The following is a 22,715-nucleotide window of genomic DNA, read 5'->3' as shown; positions in this document are numbered from 1 at the left end:
TGGAACGGCATGAATTGGAAAGTGTAAGGATATTCGCTGTAACAGGCTAAAACGGGCTAAAATAATGATCGTGAATAATGGAAGCATAAAGAAAATAAACAAACACACAATAGTGCGTATCATAAATGGTGCATTGTGACATAGAATAAAGGAAGATATCTAATTGCAAAAAATCGCAACCAAAACACAGGTACAGCAGCAGCGAACTGCTACGCAAAACAAACGTAGAAAATATTATGAAACACGGGATAAAACGCAACAGCAAGCAAAACGCATTATACATATATCGCCTCTGTGCCGCTATTTATACATTTATTCTATCAAAAATAAGTAACACGGATAGGTAATGATGTGGAAACATCGCTATAACGTGCGAGCCCATGCGACACAGGACACGACGACTATCCGTGGTTTGATCATCCTTTGTACTCTCTTTCGAATTCGAGCATGGGTTAGAAAGAAATTAAAGAGGAAAGAGAAGGAAATGCTAGTTTATTATAAAGATATAAGTACCCCATATATAAAAATACATATATTTACAAGTTTCTTTACGCTTTTGTGAGGGCAAATGGTATAAAATAGGAAAGACAGGAATGAATGGTAGGCTTGTCGCTTGCGGGAAAGGTTAAGGATATTATGAAGTAAAAGTAATGGGAGGCGGTGGTGCGTGTGCAAGTGGATGAGAATCGTAACACTGATAAGTGCTTTGCTAAAAGAAATGAAAACATGCGATGAAGTTGCAGGAAAAGAAGAATCAGTTCACACAAGTTCACCCAAAACTAGATTTGTTTTGAACGCTTTGTGTGGCGATCTCTTTTTGCCTAGTCATCGAGAAAAAGGCTGCTGCTTTTTGTAAATGTTCTAACTTTTTATGTTTATGTAACGTTCTCGCTCCTGTTGCTCACCGTTACCGCTGGGTTAGCGCTGATAAACACGACACGGAACGGAACCAACGTTCGATTGAAAATCGCCTTTTGTGTAGTACTATAATCAGCGTATAAAAGTGATGGAGAAAGTGAATGTGTGTGATACAAGACCGTATGATCAAGGCGTTGTTCGATCGAAATTTATCTTTCACGCTTGCATCAATAACGGCTGCTGTTTATCAGAAAAGAAAAGAAAAGAAAAGATGATCGTTTGAGCGAGTATACACTTACATATTGAAATTAACTTATACTCTGCGTGTAGAAGCTTTTCGTGCATTTTTACAAAACGAAAACGATATTTCTTGCGTTCGATGTGAAGAAACCCCTTAATAAATCCCTCATTTTTCGTTGCAATGCGCATGCCAATTTTGCACAAGAATGCATTAGGTTCGTGTTTATTTTTATTTTCTCTGGCTAATCTCGCCATCTCCATTCGCCGTGCTTCATTGCAATAGCTCTCACTACAAAGCTGTATTGCATTGATAATGAAATGCTTGCAATAATCTGGCGTTGCTCTTGAGACATGTTTGTATGTCACGCTGATGGATGGAAACTGAGAGATAAGTGTGCATCAGATTGGAAAATTACACCTACAATTTTCGCGAGCGTGTAATACACCCCGAAATTCAATAAAACAGATATGAGACCAGGTTAACTACTGATAACACAATGCAATGCGATTTTTATGCAAGCGGCGAAGCACAAAGTTAAGAGAAGCATACAACACAACGCTGGCATATATATGAGAGCAAGCATGACAACTTAGTCGCAGAAGTGTTAGCTAGAATCACTATTAAGATATGCAACTACAATAGATGTTCGGGTGTGTGTCACCTTGTGAGCAAACGCAAGTGAATGCAAATAATGCAGTGGTGAAGCGACGATCGTACTCTACAAAAATGGTAACTTTTTCCACCCAAACCAAATACAAAAGGTAAAGTGTTGGATACAAATATCATCACAATATATTGCGACGAAAGAAAGCACAAAAGTTTAGTGCATGAGTAAGATCAAGACGTGAAACACAGTCCATCACATACTTTTGGTGCTCCACTTTATGGAGGAGCTGATAATAATAGAGAGAAAACAAAAACAAACACATAGGCATACAAGCGATGAAAAGAAGTAAATTGAAGCTAGAAGTGCAAAAACACAAACTGAATAAATCAATCCAACCACGATGAAAACCACACACACACACACATTCCAATAACAACACAGTGGAGAACGATGAAAGGAGAAAGAGAAAACGCATATAAAACCTTGATTTCCAAAATAAAGACAACAGACAACAAAATCAAGAAAAAATGAAACAACTGTTGCTAAATAATGGCTTCTTTAAAATGGATAGATTTTCCGAAATGAATGTCTCAAGGATGAAAATAGGTTGAAAATAGTTGAAAATCGATCTTGCTCCGGAAATGTTCATTATCAATAGTAACACTGAATCGGCTTTGAATTAAATTTTAGTATATTTCTATTGAAAAGCATGCTTTCGTTTTACACTGCAGGTTGGTTTCAACAATATCCGGATTTGTATAGATCCAACTGCGGCTGGAGAAGCATTTCACCCATCACTAGTACCCACAGTTGATCGGCACTAGTTCACGGCTGTTGAGGGCCTTGATAGACTGAATGCAATATACGGTGAATTTTTCAAACACCTTGTCGGAAGCTTTCGAATCTCAATGGTGATCTTGTCGAAGATCTTGAAGAGGTCTCGTGGACCCGGGATTAAGTTGAATGGTAAAGGTCTGATTACCGTTGCTCCCTTTCGCTGGTAACATATCACGAGTCCCTGAGAAAGTTGGTGGACAAACTTCTTTCCCTATTTTTTTTTTCAAATGTAATAAGAGTTTTACACTGGTACGACTGATGTGCTTGTTTTATTACACGCACAGAAAAATACAGCATAAAAAAAACCTGCAACTTCAGGTATACATTCTAAGTTTAGGGTAATCTCCATACAACTAACTTTAGTTGTATTACTCGAACTGTCCGATAATTTTACTGATATTGCCACACTGCAAAGTTAGGACCATTTTCCAGCAGTGGTGGTCGGTAACGCTCGATCGTGATACTTTCATCGAACACATGCTCCACGTTGTAGAAGGCACGCAGTTCTTCAATAGCTCGTTCCTCGATTTGAGTCTGAATTAGTGATTTCGATTTGATCTTTTCAAAGTACCGCTTTTGGCGACGTTCGTCTTCCAAGATTTCGTTGAAATCTTTCTCACCACCGCTATACCGAGAGCTAGATTTCCGCTCTCGTGACTTGATGAGGACGGTTGAACCGTTCTGTCCGGCTGTGTTACTAGTCGAAGGCGAACCAAACGCATCAGAATCGGCCCTCGAGTGTTTACTTTGCTCGTTTGTACTACTTTTCCGCTGCCTACGACCAGATGCTGTAGCATTCGATCCTGGCGATGATTCTTCAACTTTGAACAGATCCACGACCGGTACGTTCTCCACATTTTTCCACGGGTTAACCGGAGCAGGTAAAGTAGTGTCCGATGCTTGCCCTTGACCGTTTATCTCTTGATGCGATGATTTAGCCATTTTGGACTTTTCGGAATTAAGACGTTTACGCTCTTTTTGCGATAGCCGTCCATCAGTCAAGGTAAAGTCACTCAAATTAATTGTAGCCGACCGTGCAACATTACTGGACGATTCATACCCTTCATCGGGTGATCGCAGCGGTACCAACTGGGGCGCCGTAGGGCTACGTTCTAACACCGTCCGAAGGTTGGAGAAACTTTCATTTGCTGGTTGTTTTGCTTCCTCCTTCATCACCTCATTCGCACGCAATGCTGCGGAAAGTGCAGTTTTTCTTTTCGAATCCGCAGACACCGTTTGCCACGATTTGTTCCCGACCGGATCGTTTATCACGGAACGATCAAGAATACTATCAACCTTCGCGATTGGTGAACTGAAGCTAGCAGCGTTCGCAGTTTTGCTGGCCGAAATTTTACGTTCCTTCACTGCGGCCGCTTCTTCCAGCACTAATCGTTCCAAATACGCCATTGCTTCCTTTTCATAGTTACGCTTTTCTCGCTGCAGCTTTGAAAGCGCCGGCATATTTGGCTGTTTTGTTTTCGGGATATGTTTCATGTTTGGGCGGTCGGATGCATTCATCTGATCGGTTGCTTTCTGCTCGAGATCAACTCGAAAGTCACTAACAAACTTTTCCAGTTCTTCGTCACCAATCGCATCTGCGAAAGGAGTTATCATGCGGTACTCAGAGAGGCGAAAGAATTCCTTGTAGAAGCTATCGATCTGCGCCAGCATGGTCGGATCTAGCCCATCCAGCAGACGCCACTCGAGCAATCGGGCAAAGTTTACGCTGACGAACTGCATACAAACGCTCTTTAGCACCTCACAGTTGTACTGATAGGCGAATTCGAGCAATTCGCCCACATTCCTTAGGTGCACCCTTTGGCTGAGGATCGTTTCAAATATACTCTTCAGCTCTTCTATCAGAAACTGGTCGCAGATGATAATCATGCTCAATATAAAATTTTCCGAGTAACGCTGCCTTCGGACGCGACTGTAATCGTTATCGTACAGGAAGGGTATAATAACGTCCATGTATTCGCGAGGTACTGTTCTTAGGTCGGCTGTTGTGCGCTTTTCAGTCCAGCAATGGGCAAACATCATGTTGAAATAGTCGAGTCTGGCAACTAACACACACTTGTGCGCCCGCAGCTTCTTGTCATCTTGCAGCTCGATCGTTATGTCGTACAGCTCTGGGTAAGAATCGAGACGCAACTTCGGAAAGGGTTCGATGGAAGGTTCATCCTGCAATCTGCAAATACGTTTGTTAGAGTCACTCTGATATTCCCAGAAACCATGACGATAGTTAACAACTGTTTTACTTACTTTTTAACTGAGTTCGATAAGACAGGCAGATCAAACTTATCGATCTGTTCTTTCAGTTTCTTGCACAAGGTTTTTAATTGCGAAAGATCAACGTTGCTTCCGATCTCACCCGTGCCTGGTTTTCTCAGCATCCGGTCAACATCGGCACGTGCGATGACTTGATTCGTGTAAAAGTAACGCATGATTAATCGGAACGCTCCTATCGTGATACTTTCAAAACCATGGTCGTTCAATACGAATTCTTTCTCTGTTGGAAATTGTTGTAACAATTTCCGTAGAGAGTCCGATCGATGATACAGGATGAATCGATGGCTAGCAAATGGTTCATGTTCCACGTACAACACCACATCGTGCACGCCGTCCATTTCGGTCGCGTCTGCCAGCAGTGTTCCGTAGTCGTAGTTCGATTCGACCAACTCCGGGATGCAAAAGCAGCGACGCGTATTTTCCACCAAAGCGGCGTAATTTTCTCCCTCAGCGTCGCACGTAAAGTCGACCACGTTGCTTAAGTTCCGTACACGCCGTAGTTCTATGCGGCTTTGTAGCGTATCGCACAGTTCCTTACGGATGTATGTTTCCTTAAACTCGCTGTACTGGTGCTTTGCCGATCGTGGTAGCTTGTTGGTTATGATGCCCTGGTACAGATTGCCGAGTAATAGAACCAGAGCGTGCTGTTGCGAACACCACCGTACCTTTTCTACCTCCAGGTTGCGCGATTGGGCAAATACACAGCGCACAAATTGTTGACAATCTTCGTACCAGATGTAGATGTTGCGCGATGCTGTAAATACGATTACTCGCAAATCCCCAGAACGCTTCACCACATCGTCCTGACCGGTTTGCAACTCACCACCGGTTACCGAGAGGCATTCTATTTTTTCTAATCTGTAAAAAACGTTTCAAAAATTGGAAATGAAATACGTACTTGCATCATTCGCTATAAGCCAACACAACAACAATAATTAGTTGTATTAGCAATTTAATTCAAACCAATCAATGTGGTCACTCGAATAAGCGTTTTCCGTCAAATATAAGCACAACCAAATAGATTGATACTTACAATGGTTTTTTGTACGTTTTCACTTTGAAGCCACTAAAAATGTGGAGAAAATGTTTCATCGTGTACACAACAATAGCCGCATTGCTGGACTCGATCAGCTTGATCGTTGTGTCACGCTTTACCGCACTACTATCATCTTTGAGCGTTGATCTCTCCGGTATAAGTGGCATTGGCTTGGGCAGCACGATCATGTCACTGCCGGAATCCCGTTTCAGACCGAACTGACCACCATTCAGACCCCACACGTAGATGTCCGCGTCCAGCACAGCGATCGAATGATAGTCCTTCGCTATGACTCGATTGATTGTTTTCCCTCTGTAAGCACACAAAAATGCAAACATGCTCAATGATCGAATCATCGGAAATCAGGTACGAAAAGAACAGTGAAGCTGGAGTTATCTTACGATAAGCTAGATTGACCCGTAATTTCCTTGAATGTCAGTAGATTCGGTGGCGGTGGTTTAAGTCCTAGTTGGCAGTGTTTATTCTCTCCGCAAGCGTAAATCTGCAATGCGGGAAAGGAATCTTCAACGTGTTGTTTTGTAATCAGCGTTCAATCGCCTACATGATTACTATCGGTGAGGATGAGCGTGTGGTGTTTGGCCGCGGTCACATCTGTTATCCGTTCGTCATCTTTCAGTGGGACGGGCACCTTCATCGGGTACGCGATAGTGTCCTCCATGCCGAGACCGAGCCGGCCACCTACACCGTGACCGGCAACGAACAGTTCACCCATTTTGTGCGTCAAGAACACGCTGTGGTATGAGCTGATGTCCAGCTTCCGGATTGTAGTGCGGGTTTTGCGGAAATACTCCATACTTTCGGGATTACACTTGTCTTGCGCATTCCCGATACCCAAGTTGTAGTTTTTGTTTTGTCCCCAGATCATTAGCTCCGGTCCAAGCGCAACACTGCGCTCGTCGCTTGCACTGGCGCGCTGTTCCGACACATTGCTACATAGCTGCATGGGATTAACAAAATCTTCATCCGGAGCATCGAGCGGCGCTCCATGCTTCACAAGAACAACAGCAGACCCGATACTGCCATAGTACATAGCCCGGTGCAATGCGGTGTGCCCCGATTCGAGATCCTTTTGCGTTAGACAGGCACCCTGAGAAGAAAATATTAAGCTGAACGTAAACAACGAGACATCAGCCGAATATATCAAAAGGTATCGTACCTGATTTATTAACCACTCGACGATGGCAGACCGACCAACCGATGCGGCCATATGCAGTGCCGATCGACCATACTCATCGACGACGTGCGCAAAATTGCGACATGTTTTGGCAATGTACGCGGCCAGCAACTCATCGGAAATGGAGCGTTTCGTAAGTGCGGCTGTGATTGCATTTCCATGGCTCACTAGACGACACTTTTTCGTGCACTCATAATCGTAATCGGAGATGGTAAACATTGATGCTCAATAACACGCGGAATATAAAGTTTTCTCTTCTGCGCACACAAAACCATAACAAAACACCGCAAAAGATGCCAACGCGAAACACCAACCCACAGACCCTTTTTTGTTCAACTGACAGCAAAACATCCAACAGCGTCGGAATATACCATCAGGTTCAATACTGTGCAGTGCAATCGCAATGCTTTCAAGGTTAAGATACATTAACGAACATTTTGAAACGTTCAAAGGGCAAACACGTGGTAGCACCGGCAACAATTGCGGAGCATGCTGAAATTCGGACGTTAAACGCTAGACATTACAAGACAGAAGTATTCTCTTCACGTGATCTAAGACTGTGATCAATTGAATATATTTCTTAACCATGAGTTCGTGTGTTTAGGTCACAAAGTTTTTTTTTGCATTTGCTGCGTTGAAATGATATTTTGAAAATACAAGAATGGGTGTGTTAAGCATCCGGTAGCATACAACAATCGACCGACATCCATTGCACACTTTCGAAGCGCCCGATGCTCATATTGCCTTTATATGTGGCGTGGCGTGCGTATTCTTCTTTTCATGCATAGCTAGGGAAAGGGTTGGTTACTGGCTAGTTAGCACACAACATTGCGTATGATTGCACGATCAATCCAAGTGCAGTGAATTACTCTTTTAAGCATTTTCTTTTTTTCATTTGCTTTTATGTTCACGCATTTACTGCAATCGTTTGTAAATAAACTCTATACACAAGTAAAAAATATAGTATGGTGCTTCCATCATTCTTTGTTTTGATTTCTTATTTTTTCTTCATTATTATCAAAAAATTTTACTCTCTTCTGTTCTGGTTTCGGATTGGCTCGAACCATTTTTATCTTTAATTACACATGCATTGCAAAATCTTTTCTCCGGAACGGTACACCACCTCCTTTTACATGTACTCAACAAAACAGTAGAAAGCATACACTTCTGATCTATTATTTCGCAGCAGTTTAATAAATAGTTTAATCGGATTACAAACTAATCATTACACTCCAAATACCGATGGACCATATTTCTAGCTGCCAAACAGTGTAAAACCTTCGTACAGTGCTGTGTGTATTCTTTAGAAGCCAGCAATCAATTACACAATAAAAAATACAACGCAACAGAAATCTTAACTCATACAATCTTTACACATAATAAAATAAACGATGCAATTCAAACACATGATTCGTTCACCCTTTTTCTACTAATTTGAAATCACTGGTAAAATAGGATTAGACGAAAAGGGGGTGGTAGCAATAAAAATAAAAACACTAATGTTGCAAAACAAATTACATCATCAACGCCATAAGCCTAAAACTGCACGCATAATAAATATAATATTCATTAAAAAGGAAAAAAACGGTATAAAAATTATCTGATGTATATGTGTACGTTTCACAATATACGCTGATTATTAGTCCGAAATTCTATAAATCAAACGTTTGCTCAATTTTTTTTTCTTTTCTCGGAAGCACACTGTCTGGTTATTCACGGATGTGAACAATAAGCCAAAGCGATAAAATGTGACTGTGTTATTATTTGCATCATCCTCATCAATCATTCTGCTAGTATCATCAATTGATAAATAGTTTCGCGAGAAGCTTTTCAATTGTTCCTAACAACTATGGAGGGGATCCTAAAGTCCGACATTAGATCATGCTACGCGAGTAGTAGTGCTTGAATTGGTTCCAATTATCCGAATGTTTGCTTAAATAAATGTCAATCCATGTCCAGATAGGTCTCGTGCTCCACTCCATCTGGCGTATGTCGGCCGGTCTTAACTGTATGCTCGTTTTAAGAGCTATGTTCTCACCGTTCCTATGCGTAAAGCTAATACATCTCGTTTGCATTGTGTGTTGAAACTGCCCGTGCATGTGCCTTAAATCTACGATAAATATTTATATGACTAACCACCTAGGTTTCCGAGGGTTACGGGTTTTGTTCTGAATCTTTGTGTGCACAACTAACTAGGGTTTTGTAGTTTCAAGATGTTTGCAGCTTTCCGATGCAGTACACTAAATATAGTGACATTCTATATAGCGGTTCTCACTTGTATTGCATGACATTTTGTACGATAAGCTTAATTCCATTAATGTGTAATCTGATTTAATCTTCACAGTGTTTTGCTATCCATTCCGTTGCTTTCGTTCCTTTCCGGAAGCAGATATATAATATAATGTGTGTGATTTTTCGCTTTTACTTCTTCTGTGCCGTGTGATATTTTGCCATTAAAACTTGTTTATGCTCTCTCTCTCTCTCTCTCTCTCTCTCTCTCTCTCTCTCGCTCTCGCTCTCTCTCTCTAGTAATGTTTCAAAATGACGCTGCAAATGGAACAATCGTCTGTAGGCATAGGGCGCTAAAAGTATTACGGGACCAGTGTATATATGATTGCGATTTTACAACTCTTATTTCTTGTAGAAAGAGTTGAAAGGAGTCGAGGGTCGAACAATTTGCAATGTTGGTTGGTTTTTCGCATCGATAGCTAAGAAACAGCAATGCAATAACGCAACTAAAATGATTCAACACATTTTCTAGCATGGCTTTCGTTGTCTTTGCGTTTCGTTTCACTCCAGAAAAACATAAACAGGCACTGGAAAAGTCCTTGTCTCTGCTAACCGAAAGAAATCGAAAGGGAAATGTTTGTAAAGACTGTAGGAAATGCACCAAACCACAAGACACATATATCAGCTTGTGCGCAAAGATTTGTAAGCGTTACTCACAATGAAAACCTCATTCAAACCGGCTGTTGTTTGCACAACTCTTAAATGTAACGGTTAAGAGTATGATGACTTCGGTGAACACACACACGCAAACTTTAATCATGTTCATCCCCATCCCGAATGATGTCTGGTTACAATTATAACAGTATCAGCTTAATTTTTTCGCTCCTGGTTCATGAACTCATCCACTTTATTGTTGAGTTCCTTGGCAACACCGTCTAGTGTTCGCCCGTCCACCATTTCCGTTACGGTGACGGTCGTCTCCTTGACCATTTCTGGTACATTTTGTTGAGAGGTGTGCGTCGTTACCGTTGTGATCTTCTGCAGCAACTCATCCTCAGGGAAATCGCCATCCGGTGTGAGTGTGATTGTTTTAGTGGTCGTTGTCGTTCGTGTTGTCGAGGCACCAGTGTCCGGATCCAACGTAATTAGTGGATTACTCAACAGCTGAAAGTTTCAAGGAAAAGTTAATTTTAGAGTAAATGAGTTTTGTAAAAATCAAGATGCTATTGTATGACACAATGTTTCATCTGCGAGATTGTTTTTACGTTATTTATAGAGCAGAACGATTGATAAAAATTAATAATACGATAATTAATAATTGATAATAATAATAAAAATTAATTAATAATTAATATACGGATATTGACAATTTTTCCACACGAGAACATTACTCCCTTCTAGTGTATTCTGGTTACTTTTCATAGTTCGATAGTAAATACTTGGCCAAACTTATATGTTGAACTTTATCCCGTATTACCTGATCTATTTGAACTGACTGTTGCAACTCTCGATGCTGTTGATTCCCCGTTAATTCTTGGTCACGTAACTCTTTTAATATCTGGTCTTTCATGTCTTCGGGAACATCAAATCTCATCGTTGTAGAGAACACTGTTGTACGAACGGTTCTGTAATTTATAAGATATTCAATAGTACTAGAACGAAGGTTATCATTCTACCATCATCAAACATACCCATCATCTGATTCATCTACGATAGTGTTTGTCTGCGTACGGGTGGATCCATTGTTTGTTGGAATAGCCGTTCCGATTGGTGGTTCATTTGGCTCCATACCTGCCAGTTGGTCATTGTTATGAACTAGGTAGTTTTCTGGAATTGAGTAATAAAATCGTAATTTTACAAATACTGCTCCACTGGCATCTTGCTTACACCATTGCCTTAAATGGTAAGTTTTTTTCTGGCATCAGAGATTAATATGCTGCACCATTAAGTACCATTGAGCTGTTGTTCAACAATTTCATGATTTTTTTGTTAATTTAGACGCATGCATTTTCTCGGTTTACTATTTCATGCGACGCTTGTTATGTTTATAACGAAACACTATCAATTAGTACTACTACTTTAGCTCGCAATTATTCTACAACAGCGACAAATTTAGCTCTATATCATGGATAATTTTTTTTTAATATACTCTTTTATTGATCGTTAATAGCGATTCTACTGTCATTATCAATTGTAAGGCTACTACAGGACGCTTTGTTCTAAATATCAATTTTGCAACTGATTGCAATGCATGCAACAAGTTTAGTGGTGTAAAGAGAAATATGTTCATGATATTGATATTGTATTGGTGCTCATATGATTGGCACATTTGTTTGTGAAGGTTTATATTTAACGATAACAATAGATTAAAAAGTAACATTAGTACACAGTTATTAATCGAAACAATTTTGTAAGTAGAACATCACTATTAATTCGAGGCATGATGTTATGACAAAGGAAGGAGAGGTGAATAGATATTGTTTTTAAGAAACAAAAAGTCAGTATAGGGGATAAAGAGAAAAGAAAAACATGAGAAAAAAAACAAACAATAATAAATAAAGGAAAGAAATACAAAAACCAAACTGGAACATCACTAGCAAATAAACACGAACGGACAATCATGGAAAGGGAAGTTAGTAAACTCAGCACTAATACAAAAGGAGAGAAGAACATCCATATTACCAACACGACATCGAAACTGTTTGAAACAAGTCATAGGGTATTTGCATAGAGATAGACAGAAAACAGTTGATATAGAAGAAGTGCTAAAAATGCCAAAATACAAGGAGCGGCAAATAGTGACAGTAGAAAGCATCGGACAAGTGTAGCAAAGAAGGGCTATAAGGGTAGTAAGATCTCTACATACTAATTTCTGTACTGCCTTCTGCTGGGCCCGATCCCATTTGAACCAGTACAGAGCCTCCACCATCACCACCACCAAGAATTTCAGTATTGTCGATGTCAGATTCGTTCGCTTCATCTTCACCACCGTCTTCACTGTGCACAGAAAGATCGACCAACATGTCCTCCGCTATCTGCGGAGGCATTTCGTCATCGATCAGATCGTTGGATACTTGGGTTACGATCACCGACACACGCGAGGACGTAACGATGGGTGAAGGGTGTGAATCCTCAGAGAGAGCAGTGTCCGTTTCCGGGTTAACACCGGCCACGTGCTGGTTGATGTTGACTTTACCTTAGGTGGAAAAATGGAGGATAGAATAATTTGGAAGACACAAATTTTGAGCGTGTTGTTCACGATAAAAGCGGCAAAAGTGTAACATGACAACGGGAATAGTAAGGTACATCGATACGGTTCTGATTCATATTGCTGTTTTTTGGCGCAGAATTCCATTAAATAAAGAGTATAATCAACATTGGCAGCTTATCAGCATTCCTATTGACACCTTCACATTTTTTATTTCGTCGTTACTTCCGGATTTATCATAGGCGCTTTTCCTACAAATTATTACATTTGTACGTAGTTTTGGAACTTGAAAGAGCGAAACCTATCTACCATTACCGTTAACAGCAAGCGGTTAAACAATATGTTACAGTTTGCAAATAATGTTCCTACATTATCGTTTTGAACAAAAAAAAAATCCTGGATCATTGGTATAACAGTTAGCACAGCGTAGTAAGAGACAAAAACATAATGCTGATAAATTTACTTAAACAAACAAGAGACTAAAAAAACAAACTTAAATCACCAAAATTTAACATAAAGATACTTCTACTGAAAGCCTGCAAGCAAACTGATTCCAGATCATTACACCCGTGAGACGCCTCGTTCTGAATATCACTCAGATAATTTACTCATAGGTTACAATTACATCCACCATTTTGCACGGGTTAAACAATAATAAGGCAAAATTGTATTAAACCAAAGTTATGATAAAGTGAAATGAAAGTGTGTGTTGGCGTTTTTCCTGTGTTTCGAAATGAATACAATGCCCTTTGGGATACGATTAAGCATCAATTTCCGAGTCTCCTGACACATTCAAGGAGTTGCCAAAATATCATCCTTTCACAGAGGGCGCATACACATACAATCTTTACAACACTATATAATGCACGTGTGACGTGTGTGAAACGGAAACGAAGATGATTACTAATGATAAAAAAGCAAATGATACATCGACAAACAAAAGGCAAAATTAAACGGTGAAACGGGCAAAATGGAATGAATTAATGATTGAGAATGGGGATGCAATGTTGTTGTTTTGGTGGGGGAAACAAATCTGCGATTTGTAGTGGTTTATAGTGGAGTTATTGGTGTAATATATAGGACAAAAGAAAAACATGAATGAATTAACTGCCAAGGATGGATAAATGAACTTGTGTTCATTGAATAAGAAGGGAAGTGAGAGGTGTGATATAGTTCAAAGCTCGTAAATGAACAACAAGAGAAGAGAGAACAGTGGGTGTGAGCTGGGTGCGCCATTTACCTGTTTCATCGTCATCGCTTAGTTCGCCCGCCGTTTCGTGCAGGGCAACGTCTGATCCGCTCGATGATCCCGGTCCTGTGCGGATAGAGAAGTTGTTGCTGGTACTACTGGAGGGTGGCTGCGCCGGTGGCGGTGTTGGCTGGCAGACAGTTATCGCTGGACTGGTGCTGTTATTGGCCTGGTCGACCGTCAACACGACCGATTCATCCTCGGTAATCGTAAGTCCGGTCGGGATCGCTTTTGTTCGCAACGTACGTCTAACGATCGTGGTCGATCCGGGTTGATCACGGCGCCGCTGTTGTGGATCTTCTTCACTTTCCGAACTACTACTTCCACCGACAATGAAGCGCTTCTGGGCATTCGCTCCAGCGTTCGAGGACGATTGAGCAACTGTGTATCCTTCAAGATCTTTTTCTTCTGGCGGCGATGGGTGTTCCAACACACTGGACGATCGTCGATCATCGTCGCTTGTCAATTCGTAATCGTAATGTTCCTCCGTGATGATGACCAAGTTGCTGTTATCGTCCTCATCTGTGACCACCCCACCGGTAGCCTGCTCTTTCTCCATCTTGGCAAAATTTTCCGGTGATGTTTGCACGAAAATAAACTCGTCGATGTCACCGGAATAGTCTGCTGGCACTTCGGAGATGTTATTATCGGACGAAATGATAACAATTTGTTCCGATTTCTTCTGCTGGGTTTCGCCCGGGGTCGAGAGAGATTTTTCATATGTACGAGCACCGAGCGTTAGTCCTTCGGCAACGGGATCAATGTGATCCAAACTGTACCGCCGATCGTTCGAGACGTCCTCCAGGTTTACGGATGATATCTCTATTTGTGGTTGCCTTGCATCCGGTTCTGGCACTTCCCATTCGATGTCCCCGACCGTAGGACGTTGGGCGACGGTTTTATTGATTTTAATGTTCACCTTCGAGTGTTTCTTTATCGTCTTAACTTTACCACTTTTATCCGTTTCCAGATCCAGTTCAAATCCTTCAGAATCTTCGTCACGATCACTGACTGCCGAATCGCTGCCAACAGTATCCACCGCCACCGGCCCTGCTTCCTCTTCGTCATCGTCATGGGTGTCATGATCTTTGATGGCTTGCTGAATAATTTCTTGCACATCCTCGGCTACTGCTACGACCGGAGTGAAGGAGTTGGAAGGGATGATTGTTTGTTCAGCGTTGTGTTTAGATGTTGAGTGTGTGTTTCATTTCGTGATTATCAAGACAAGTTATATTCGGTTTTAGAGAATCGAGAAGTCGTACAATTTTAATGTGATAAGCGCCAAAGATGAATCGAAAAATTGACAACGAACGTGGGAAACAGGGTTTATGATGTGCCGTTGGATACAATGAATACTCGTGTGATGTTGTTAGGGACATAAGAAACGATACGACCAAGAGACAAGAAGAAAAATAGAGGGAAATAAAACATTCACGTACATAGTGGCAACTAGTGAAAAAGAAATTGTGGAGAACCAAAATTGACAGTATGGAAAGGAGACAATAGGTAATATGTAAATGATACTGGAAACGGTTTGTGCTGTTGGAAATCTTCGATGAGCTGTGAAAGTGCACGCAGAGCTGAGCAATAGAAGAGCACTTTAAGGACAGAAATGTTATGAAGTACCATATGACACTTTTTATGCATTGGTCGTAAGTATAAACACAATTATTGTTATTCCACCTCTAGCACTGTATCATAGGCGGTGAATGAAAAAAGAAACATATAAACTCTAGTCCGAGTACAAACATTTAATGGAAAAGAAGAAAAAAGAAAATGAGAATTGTGAACCAATGTTACATCTCCTCATTTGCAACATTTTAAAACGCTCATAATAACTTCATATATATTTTTGTACAAGTTGAAATGTAAGTTCATGAAACATTAAAATGTTTTGTGAATACTTTTATGAAACGAAACATAAACCAAACAAAAGCAATACTACATACAAAGGAAATGGAAACACGATGTTCACAAATGAGGTATAAAAAACACTAAAACAAAAGTACAAATAACAAACCACAAACGCAAACATACAAATAAGAGATTAAACATCTTTATAATTCCAGGCACTTCGAGACACTCTTTTTACAAGAAGCTCATCATATCTTTCTGTCGGTTCAATTGCCGCACTTCCAAAACCTACTATCCTACGTAACGCAATATTTTACACCTTAAATTTTCCAGGAAGCAAATTAAACTTAGTCTACTTCAACGGAGAACTATATAGTATAAGTAAGAAAACTTCACACTTCATTCAGAGTTGAGATTTTTATCACAAGAAGGGACTTGTTCTATCTAGTGACGTATAAAAAAGAAAATGACAAATCAACAACATAACCCTCGAATTTTTTCCGATTTTTTCTCTACAATTATCAGAGTTTTATATCAACCCATCCTACCAAGAAACAGGTTTTTTGGAATGATTTGTGAATGAAAAATAGGATTCAAAATTTATTACAACGGTTGAGTTGGGTGGTGAAAAAGAAAAGTAAAGATAACTAAGCAGTTTACGCTACAATTTTGTGTTTCAAACTCATAAGCATTCTGCAATGTGTTTCAGAAACACTTTATCCTTATTCAAACACAAAACACGTCAAGCTCATCGCTCATAGTCATTTAAAACAGTACACACAACTAATAGCAAAAAAAAAACACTAAAAACCAGGCATCTCAGAGTTAATGATCAGGTTAGAAAATATGAAATTTTAATTTTTTTAAGTAACAAAAAATATCGTTTTTTTGTAAATCATTCGAGCTTAAAAGACATTGGCGAATGTGAAACCATAATATTCAAAATTTCACAAAACACCCGTTTGAATAATACAAATAAAGTAGGTAGAAGACAAAGATACGGGGAATGAGAACAGTTTCAAATGCAGGAAGAGGTTTCAACTTGAGATGATATTTCAAAGACGAGTCAGTAGTGTATTCAAAACAAAACCACCCGGAATATAACAACGAGTGTATGAAACACGGCACACCTCACTTACCATCGTTTCGTCCCTCATCGGCACTCGCTTGACTGCTGTTCTGGCTGACTTGCGTATTGAAATCGGCCGGACTGGGCGGTGGCGTGGAAAGATCTTCCTTTTTTATCGCTGCTATTCCGAGGATTTCGCTCTCGCGGCGAATCTGCTGGAACGCTTCAGTCGTATCTGGCGATACGGAGTCCGTTGGCGAACTGTTTTCTGCCGGAGTTTGTTTGTGTTTTTCGACTGCTTCGTGTTCTTGCTTTTCTTCGGTTTGCTCGTGCTCAGATTCTGTGTGAGAAGCAATCGCACATTGGAGAGCCGTTACCATACGATGTTTCTATTCGAAATATTCACTTACCGTGCATTGTGTTGCTTGCCGTAGTCATACCATTCACCTTTGCTGGATCGATCTCATCAAGTCCGTTCATTGAACCGATTTGCCGTTGAGCAACACGTCGTTCATACTCGTCTGTCACCGGTTCCAAGTTCGTAATCGATTTGTTTACGATGTCAGGCCGATTGATTTTGATAAGCGCTTGCTCTAGCACATTACCTGTTGCATCTCTTCCGGCCTGACGCAACCAGAGTCGCAACATTACGATTGCTTGTTGTGCTTCGTCGTTCGGATATTCTGCTTGTATCAATTCCACATCTGACGGTGTAATCGCAAGCTCATCCGCTAACAGCGGCCAGTCCGATCCGAGCAGATTGCATATGTCTGTGATCTTAATATCGGCCTTATGAATTTCGTTTGCCCCATCTCCATTTTGGAAGGTGAAGTTGAGTGTTTTTCCACGGTTGGCAGCAGCGACAATGGCTTGCTGTTCGCTGTTCAGAACCTCAGTCGAGCTCTGATCGAATTCCGAGGTTGTCTCGAGCTCATCCCCTCCAAGACCAAACTTTTCCGATGGGAGCGTAAAGTTAAGCGTGCAAAGTGGTGTTTGAATTGGCTCGCCCTTGGCAACCTTGGGATCGTTCATGAACGAGATGCGTCCAAGCAGATCATCCAGGCTGTTTTTTATCTTTACCGTGAACGTTAGACGATTTTCTTTAAATGCATTGAACTGCAGTGAAAGCTGTTCGCCAGATTTCATCACCGGTACGATGTTGCCAGCAAATTCTAGATAAATTGTGCGTCCCTCACATACCTCGATGTCACGGGACTTTGCAATCTCCGTAAAGTGTTCCTGATGTTCCAGCGTTTTGTCCTCCTTGTCATCCGTCATACAGAAAACGCTTAATTTGGCTTCGCTTTGGTCTACACGCTTTGCAAACACGACGAACTTAACCATGAAAGGTACGTGTGCCATCTGCGAGTACAACTCGGTGGCCATTTTCGTTGCTTCACCAATGTTGCGGCAATCCATCAGCCAGAAGCGAGCCGACACTGTCGTCGTAAAGGACACGCAATCATTCACGAATGTGAGAGGCGTCGAACCGGTCACATCTTCCCAAACAGCTTTGTTCTGACCACCTGTGATCGAGCATAGCAAACGCAACGTGGGGGCGTTGCCCGAATACTGGTTGATCATACCCGAATTGTAAGCTTTCGGTGCGGGCATACTTAGCGTAATTGCCTTGTGGAACTTGCGCCGACGCGGTTCCACCGTTACTACCGGCGAAACCGCCACACTGCGACCTAACAAGTTGGCAGTAGTATTCATGTCAATCGGTTGCGCCTGCAGACCGACACGGATTTTCTTCGTGAGGGCGTTCTGCGGGAAAATGGCTTGTACTTGTGGCACAGCCGTAGCTGATACGGTACCGCCTTCTGGTCCGATGGCATGAACTTCCTGACGAATACGCGACACAATCGCAAAGTAATGCGGGAAATCATTGGTCACGATACGTGTAATCCTATTCGTGTGCAGATCCTCGAGCAAGTTTAGCGTATCACCCTTGAATGTCTCGTTCAGGACTTCGTGAATGGCTTCTTCACTATCGTAGAGTGTGTGTTCGCGCCAAGTTTCTCCATTATCGGAACGTAGAATAATAATTTCACGTTCCTTATCGCGCAGTGATGCAAAATGTGGCACCTCGAGAATGACGGGACTGGAATAAAAATTGCAATGTAACTTGTAAGGTTAAAATAATCCATAATATTAAATCTTTATAACTTACCCGAGGAATTTGGCGCCCACCGGGGCCAGTTCAAGAATCCGGCTGATCAAAGCCTCTCCTTCCATCAAGGGCGGCCCGTTGGTGATGCGCTGTGGTTTTACGTATCGACAAGTAATTCTTGTTGGCTGTGCGGCAGAACGAGGTGGTACGATCACACGAACACCGCTGTGGCGGCAACCACGCATGGCACCACCACGTGCATCAACCAGAAATGACACCAGAAATCTACAAAGTTTACATTCCACAGTTTGTAAAATATGGAAATGATAATGCATTAGTACATTGGCAATTTATTTTTAAGAATCGAGATTTCGATGAATTTGAGGCACGTTTTTAATAGGAGAATGTTACATTCTAATCTTCTACAATGAACATTGATGTATATGAGCACTACAAAAACGTGGTAAAAAGGCAGGTGCCTATAATTACGACCTGACCGTTACCAAGAAAGCAATAACCCTTGATAATGTAATATGTATGTTCTATTCTAATGACTTGATAGTCTAGATCGATAAAAGAAAAAATAACAACCTTTTTAAACGATATATGTTTGTGTTAACTACAAATGTTTGCATATTCATATCGTTCAGTAAATTTTACGAATAAAAATTATATAGTAATACTGTTGATAACTGAATTGATCACTTAATCGATCATCCGATCAACTAAATCAGCCATTAGTAGATATTGATCGAATTTGGAATTATTTAATTGGTAATGGTTAACAAGCAATACAGGCAATTCACCACTTATTAATGTTAACTTATTACATGCAATAAAATATTATTGTATAATTTTTTTCTAAATTTCTAAAACTTAAAACGAATGCATAAACGTTAATTGAACACACCGAATTCACACGTAGAAAACTCATACCAGACGAATTATTTTGCGTTAGTTGTAGTCAATCAATAAAAACCAAACGAAATAAAAAATAAGCAAAACAAATTTGGTATACCTTTCCCTACACATCGGGACAAACTTTTTCTGATCACCACAATAAATGTTGGCCAATCGATCGATTGTCAACGACAGTGCATCGTTGCTTAGCGACCTACGGAACAAGTTTTGGAAGTTCGGTTTTAAGCCCCATCGTTGCACATGGATGCAGATGAAGGAAATGTCAGGATGCGGGATATATGTTTCAACAAACCGGTTATACGTATCATATATGTTTTCCACGGATAATGACGCACATATCATGAGTGTAAATGTAAAAGGAGTACACACGACATTACACATTGAAAGAAAACATTTAGTCGAGAATGCAGCATACCGGGGAACGGGAACCAGGAAGGATAGTTTGAAGGCATAGTTGGGTATTGGAACATTTTAATGAAAAAAAAAACAGATACGTATGTGGTTTGATGTCAAAACCAATAAAAACAAACAAATATATGAAACGGGATGCAGTAAAACGGGAATTCAGGAAAAAAAGAAAAGAGAAAATGTTTTCTAAAATTAATGATATGTTTACACTATCCCACGAAGCGTTTGAAGGATAAAGTAGTAAATGTATTAAAATAATTAACACAATTGTGCTTTACAAAATGTAGCCAACTATGAGTTAGTGGTATACAGAAGTCGCTACTTTGCAATCAGATGTAGTGTGGATGAATTTAAAATATTCTAGTTGTGCTCCATTTATCGTTCTATCATTGTATGGGGCTTGAAAGAAAGTTAGTATAAAACTAATTTCCGCTTTTTTGAGCATAATTTTCGTTTTGCACTCCAAACCAAAATAATCTAGTGAAATCTGTTAATGTTAATGTATTTTCAATTCTAGAAAAATAATATAATGGAGACGCCCAGTAGTGCACGTGTTTCATGTTTTTTGGTACATTTTGTCGTTACTTTTATTTAAGTACATTTTAACAAAATGCTTTGTTTTTTCCATAAAACAAGACATCAAAACGACGCACGCAAGACATCAAACTGAGCACCATTTTAAACCACAAAATTTTAGCTATAAATATTAAGAGATACTCGAGTAAACGAAATGCTATAGACGACTTAGGGACGTTAAAAGTAAATTAGTGCATCCATATCTAAGTATATGTTATAGCTGGATTTAATAAAAATAATTTTCAAAAATAATGAATAATATTAAACATTCTCAACACCCAAAATAGGTAACTGAATGTGCACAAGCAACATAAAAAGACAAACCCCCACAATCAATTATAAATCAACAAAAGTCACTAATCTCGCTAAGCATCGTCAATAGTTTAACTCAGGCAGCCAAGCAGCAATGAAGCGATCCAGGCAGCCAGGCAGCAATGACTGAGGTTTATTGTGGTTAAATGGTAGCAGTCTTCTGACTTTCAAAATGTGATCGTAACAATTATGGCAAAGTTTTTGTTTCTGACATGAAATGGTTTGAAGCGACATTTTCTCCACCGACCACGCCTGTTAACTGTGCTCCATCTAAACTTAATTTTTTTCCTCTTTTTTTCAACCACCATCCCATTTGGTGAAGAAATGATTGTTTCTTCAGAATTGAATGAAATAACACAGTCCCAACTTACCCAACGTGGATCGGCTTTCGGGTGATGTTGACATTATCAGTTACGGTGATGTCCAACGGATTAGGTGTATGGGACCGATCTACAGCCGAGACGGTGTAGTTCTCCGCACGGGAAATGATTTTTTCCAGATATTTGTCATCTTTCAATGGATCGATGCTCATGTTGGTGAGATTAGTGTCGTCAAACTGTTTGTTTTCGTCGCTTGTCATGTAGTTATACTGCTGCTGGTCGGACATGATTGGATCTTCACCTGGCGTTTGAGGACGTATAAGGGTATGAAAAAGGAAAAAAAAACATTACACATTAGCTACGGTTGACCACATAAACGATGATGACGTTTGAGATGTTGCATGAACAAAATCCGTTCTATAACTAATGAACGCACACTGCTAAAGTACTCGAGATGGAGATCGATGATCACAAGATGCACTGTCACACGAAAGCACTTGAAGTTAATATGTGAGTAGAGTTGTCACATCTAGCACAATGTTTGCGCTCCACGGCAAGGTGCATCTAAGGTACGCTTATCTCTACCGAGGAATTCACATTCGATCGACACGATTACGTTTACTTAGTGAGTGAAGCATGACAGGCCGCAATTATCGATAAGCGTGATTGTGGAATGAGTTTATGGTGACATTGGTTGAATCGTATAACTGCAATGGAACTTTGGAGCTGCAGTTTCTAACCATCATCATTTATCATCTACTTTTCGATCCTGCAATGATCTAGCAGTTTGCTACCAACAAATCACGAAACATGCGTCGATCGGGAAACCAAATTCACAACGTCGTCGAACCCTGTGCGGCAGTAGCGGCAGTGCCTCACTAGTATTTTCAGCAAAGAACAATATGGTACTGCGATCGTGTTCTGAATGCGTGATCGTCGTGAAAACTCCTACACAAACAATCTTTCAGATGTTCGCACCGTACTCGTGTTACCATCTGCTACAAACACATACACTTTCGGAGAGACGCGGGTAATGTACTCAATATAGAGCACACGCTGACCGACAAAAATGACACATGAGCCAGAGAGTATGACTAAATCGTTCTTCTCTAATTTATCGTTGATGTGTTTCTTAATACATGAGGTGTTTATTAAAATAAAATACGATTGAATTTATCAAGTTTATAAAAAACTCGCAAAGATATTCAATAGGAAAATAACATTTTAATTGAAATGGATAATTGAATAATTTAATATTAAAGTGAAACAACAACCAAATCAAATAATATATGAACTATTTTAAAAGTTTCTTTTGTTCATCATTCTGAATCCGGAAAAAAATTTAAAATTGTGTATACCTAAAGCAATATTTTGTTTGAAAGGTATAAAATCT

At 40.3% G+C, this 22,715-nt stretch overlaps 2 protein-coding genes across 3 annotated transcripts in view; both read right to left on the bottom strand.

Annotated features, from left to right (window-relative positions):
- Positions 1 to 2,933: 2,933 nt before the first annotated feature.
- LOC128713864 (inhibitor of Bruton tyrosine kinase) lies at positions 2,934 to 7,415 on the bottom strand. Its single transcript, XM_053808735.1, has 6 exons — positions 7,046 to 7,415; positions 6,431 to 6,976; positions 6,270 to 6,370; positions 5,866 to 6,180; positions 4,806 to 5,690; positions 2,934 to 4,731 (listed from the first exon to the last, which is right to left on the bottom strand). Exons 1-6 carry the CDS (start codon positions 7,280 to 7,282, stop codon positions 2,934 to 2,936), a joined length of 3,882 nt encoding a protein of 1,293 aa, XP_053664710.1. The 5' UTR covers positions 7,283 to 7,415.
- Positions 7,416 to 10,162: 2,747 nt separating this feature from the next.
- LOC128713837 (ankyrin-3-like) overlaps positions 10,163 to 22,715 on the bottom strand; it is a 48,053-nt gene continuing 35,500 nt past the window's right edge. Inside the window, exons 8-17 of one of the 2 annotated variants that reach the window (XM_053808707.1) lie at positions 21,374 to 21,623; positions 19,804 to 19,899; positions 18,846 to 19,070; positions 17,083 to 18,776; positions 16,743 to 17,012; positions 13,741 to 14,880; positions 12,159 to 12,488; positions 10,984 to 11,119; positions 10,770 to 10,917; positions 10,163 to 10,456 (exon numbers count right to left, since the gene is read on the bottom strand). In XM_053808707.1, coding sequence (XP_053664682.1) covers positions 10,163 to 10,456; positions 10,770 to 10,917; positions 10,984 to 11,119; positions 12,159 to 12,488; positions 13,741 to 14,880; positions 16,743 to 17,012; positions 17,083 to 18,776; positions 18,846 to 19,070; positions 19,804 to 19,899; positions 21,374 to 21,623 — 4,583 coding nt within the window. The remainder of the gene's footprint in view (positions 10,457 to 10,769; positions 10,918 to 10,983; positions 11,120 to 12,158; positions 12,489 to 13,740; positions 14,881 to 16,742; positions 17,013 to 17,082; positions 18,777 to 18,845; positions 19,071 to 19,803; positions 19,900 to 21,373; positions 21,624 to 22,715) is intronic. The other variant, XM_053808708.1, reaches the window with a different exon arrangement.

This window comes from Anopheles marshallii, chromosome 3 (genome assembly GCF_943734725.1).
Source record: "Anopheles marshallii chromosome 3, idAnoMarsDA_429_01, whole genome shotgun sequence".
NCBI lineage: Eukaryota > Metazoa > Arthropoda > Insecta > Diptera > Culicidae > Anopheles > Anopheles marshallii.
Note: the sequence above shows the minus strand (reverse complement) of the source record. Positions and strands in the feature narration are given on the sequence as shown.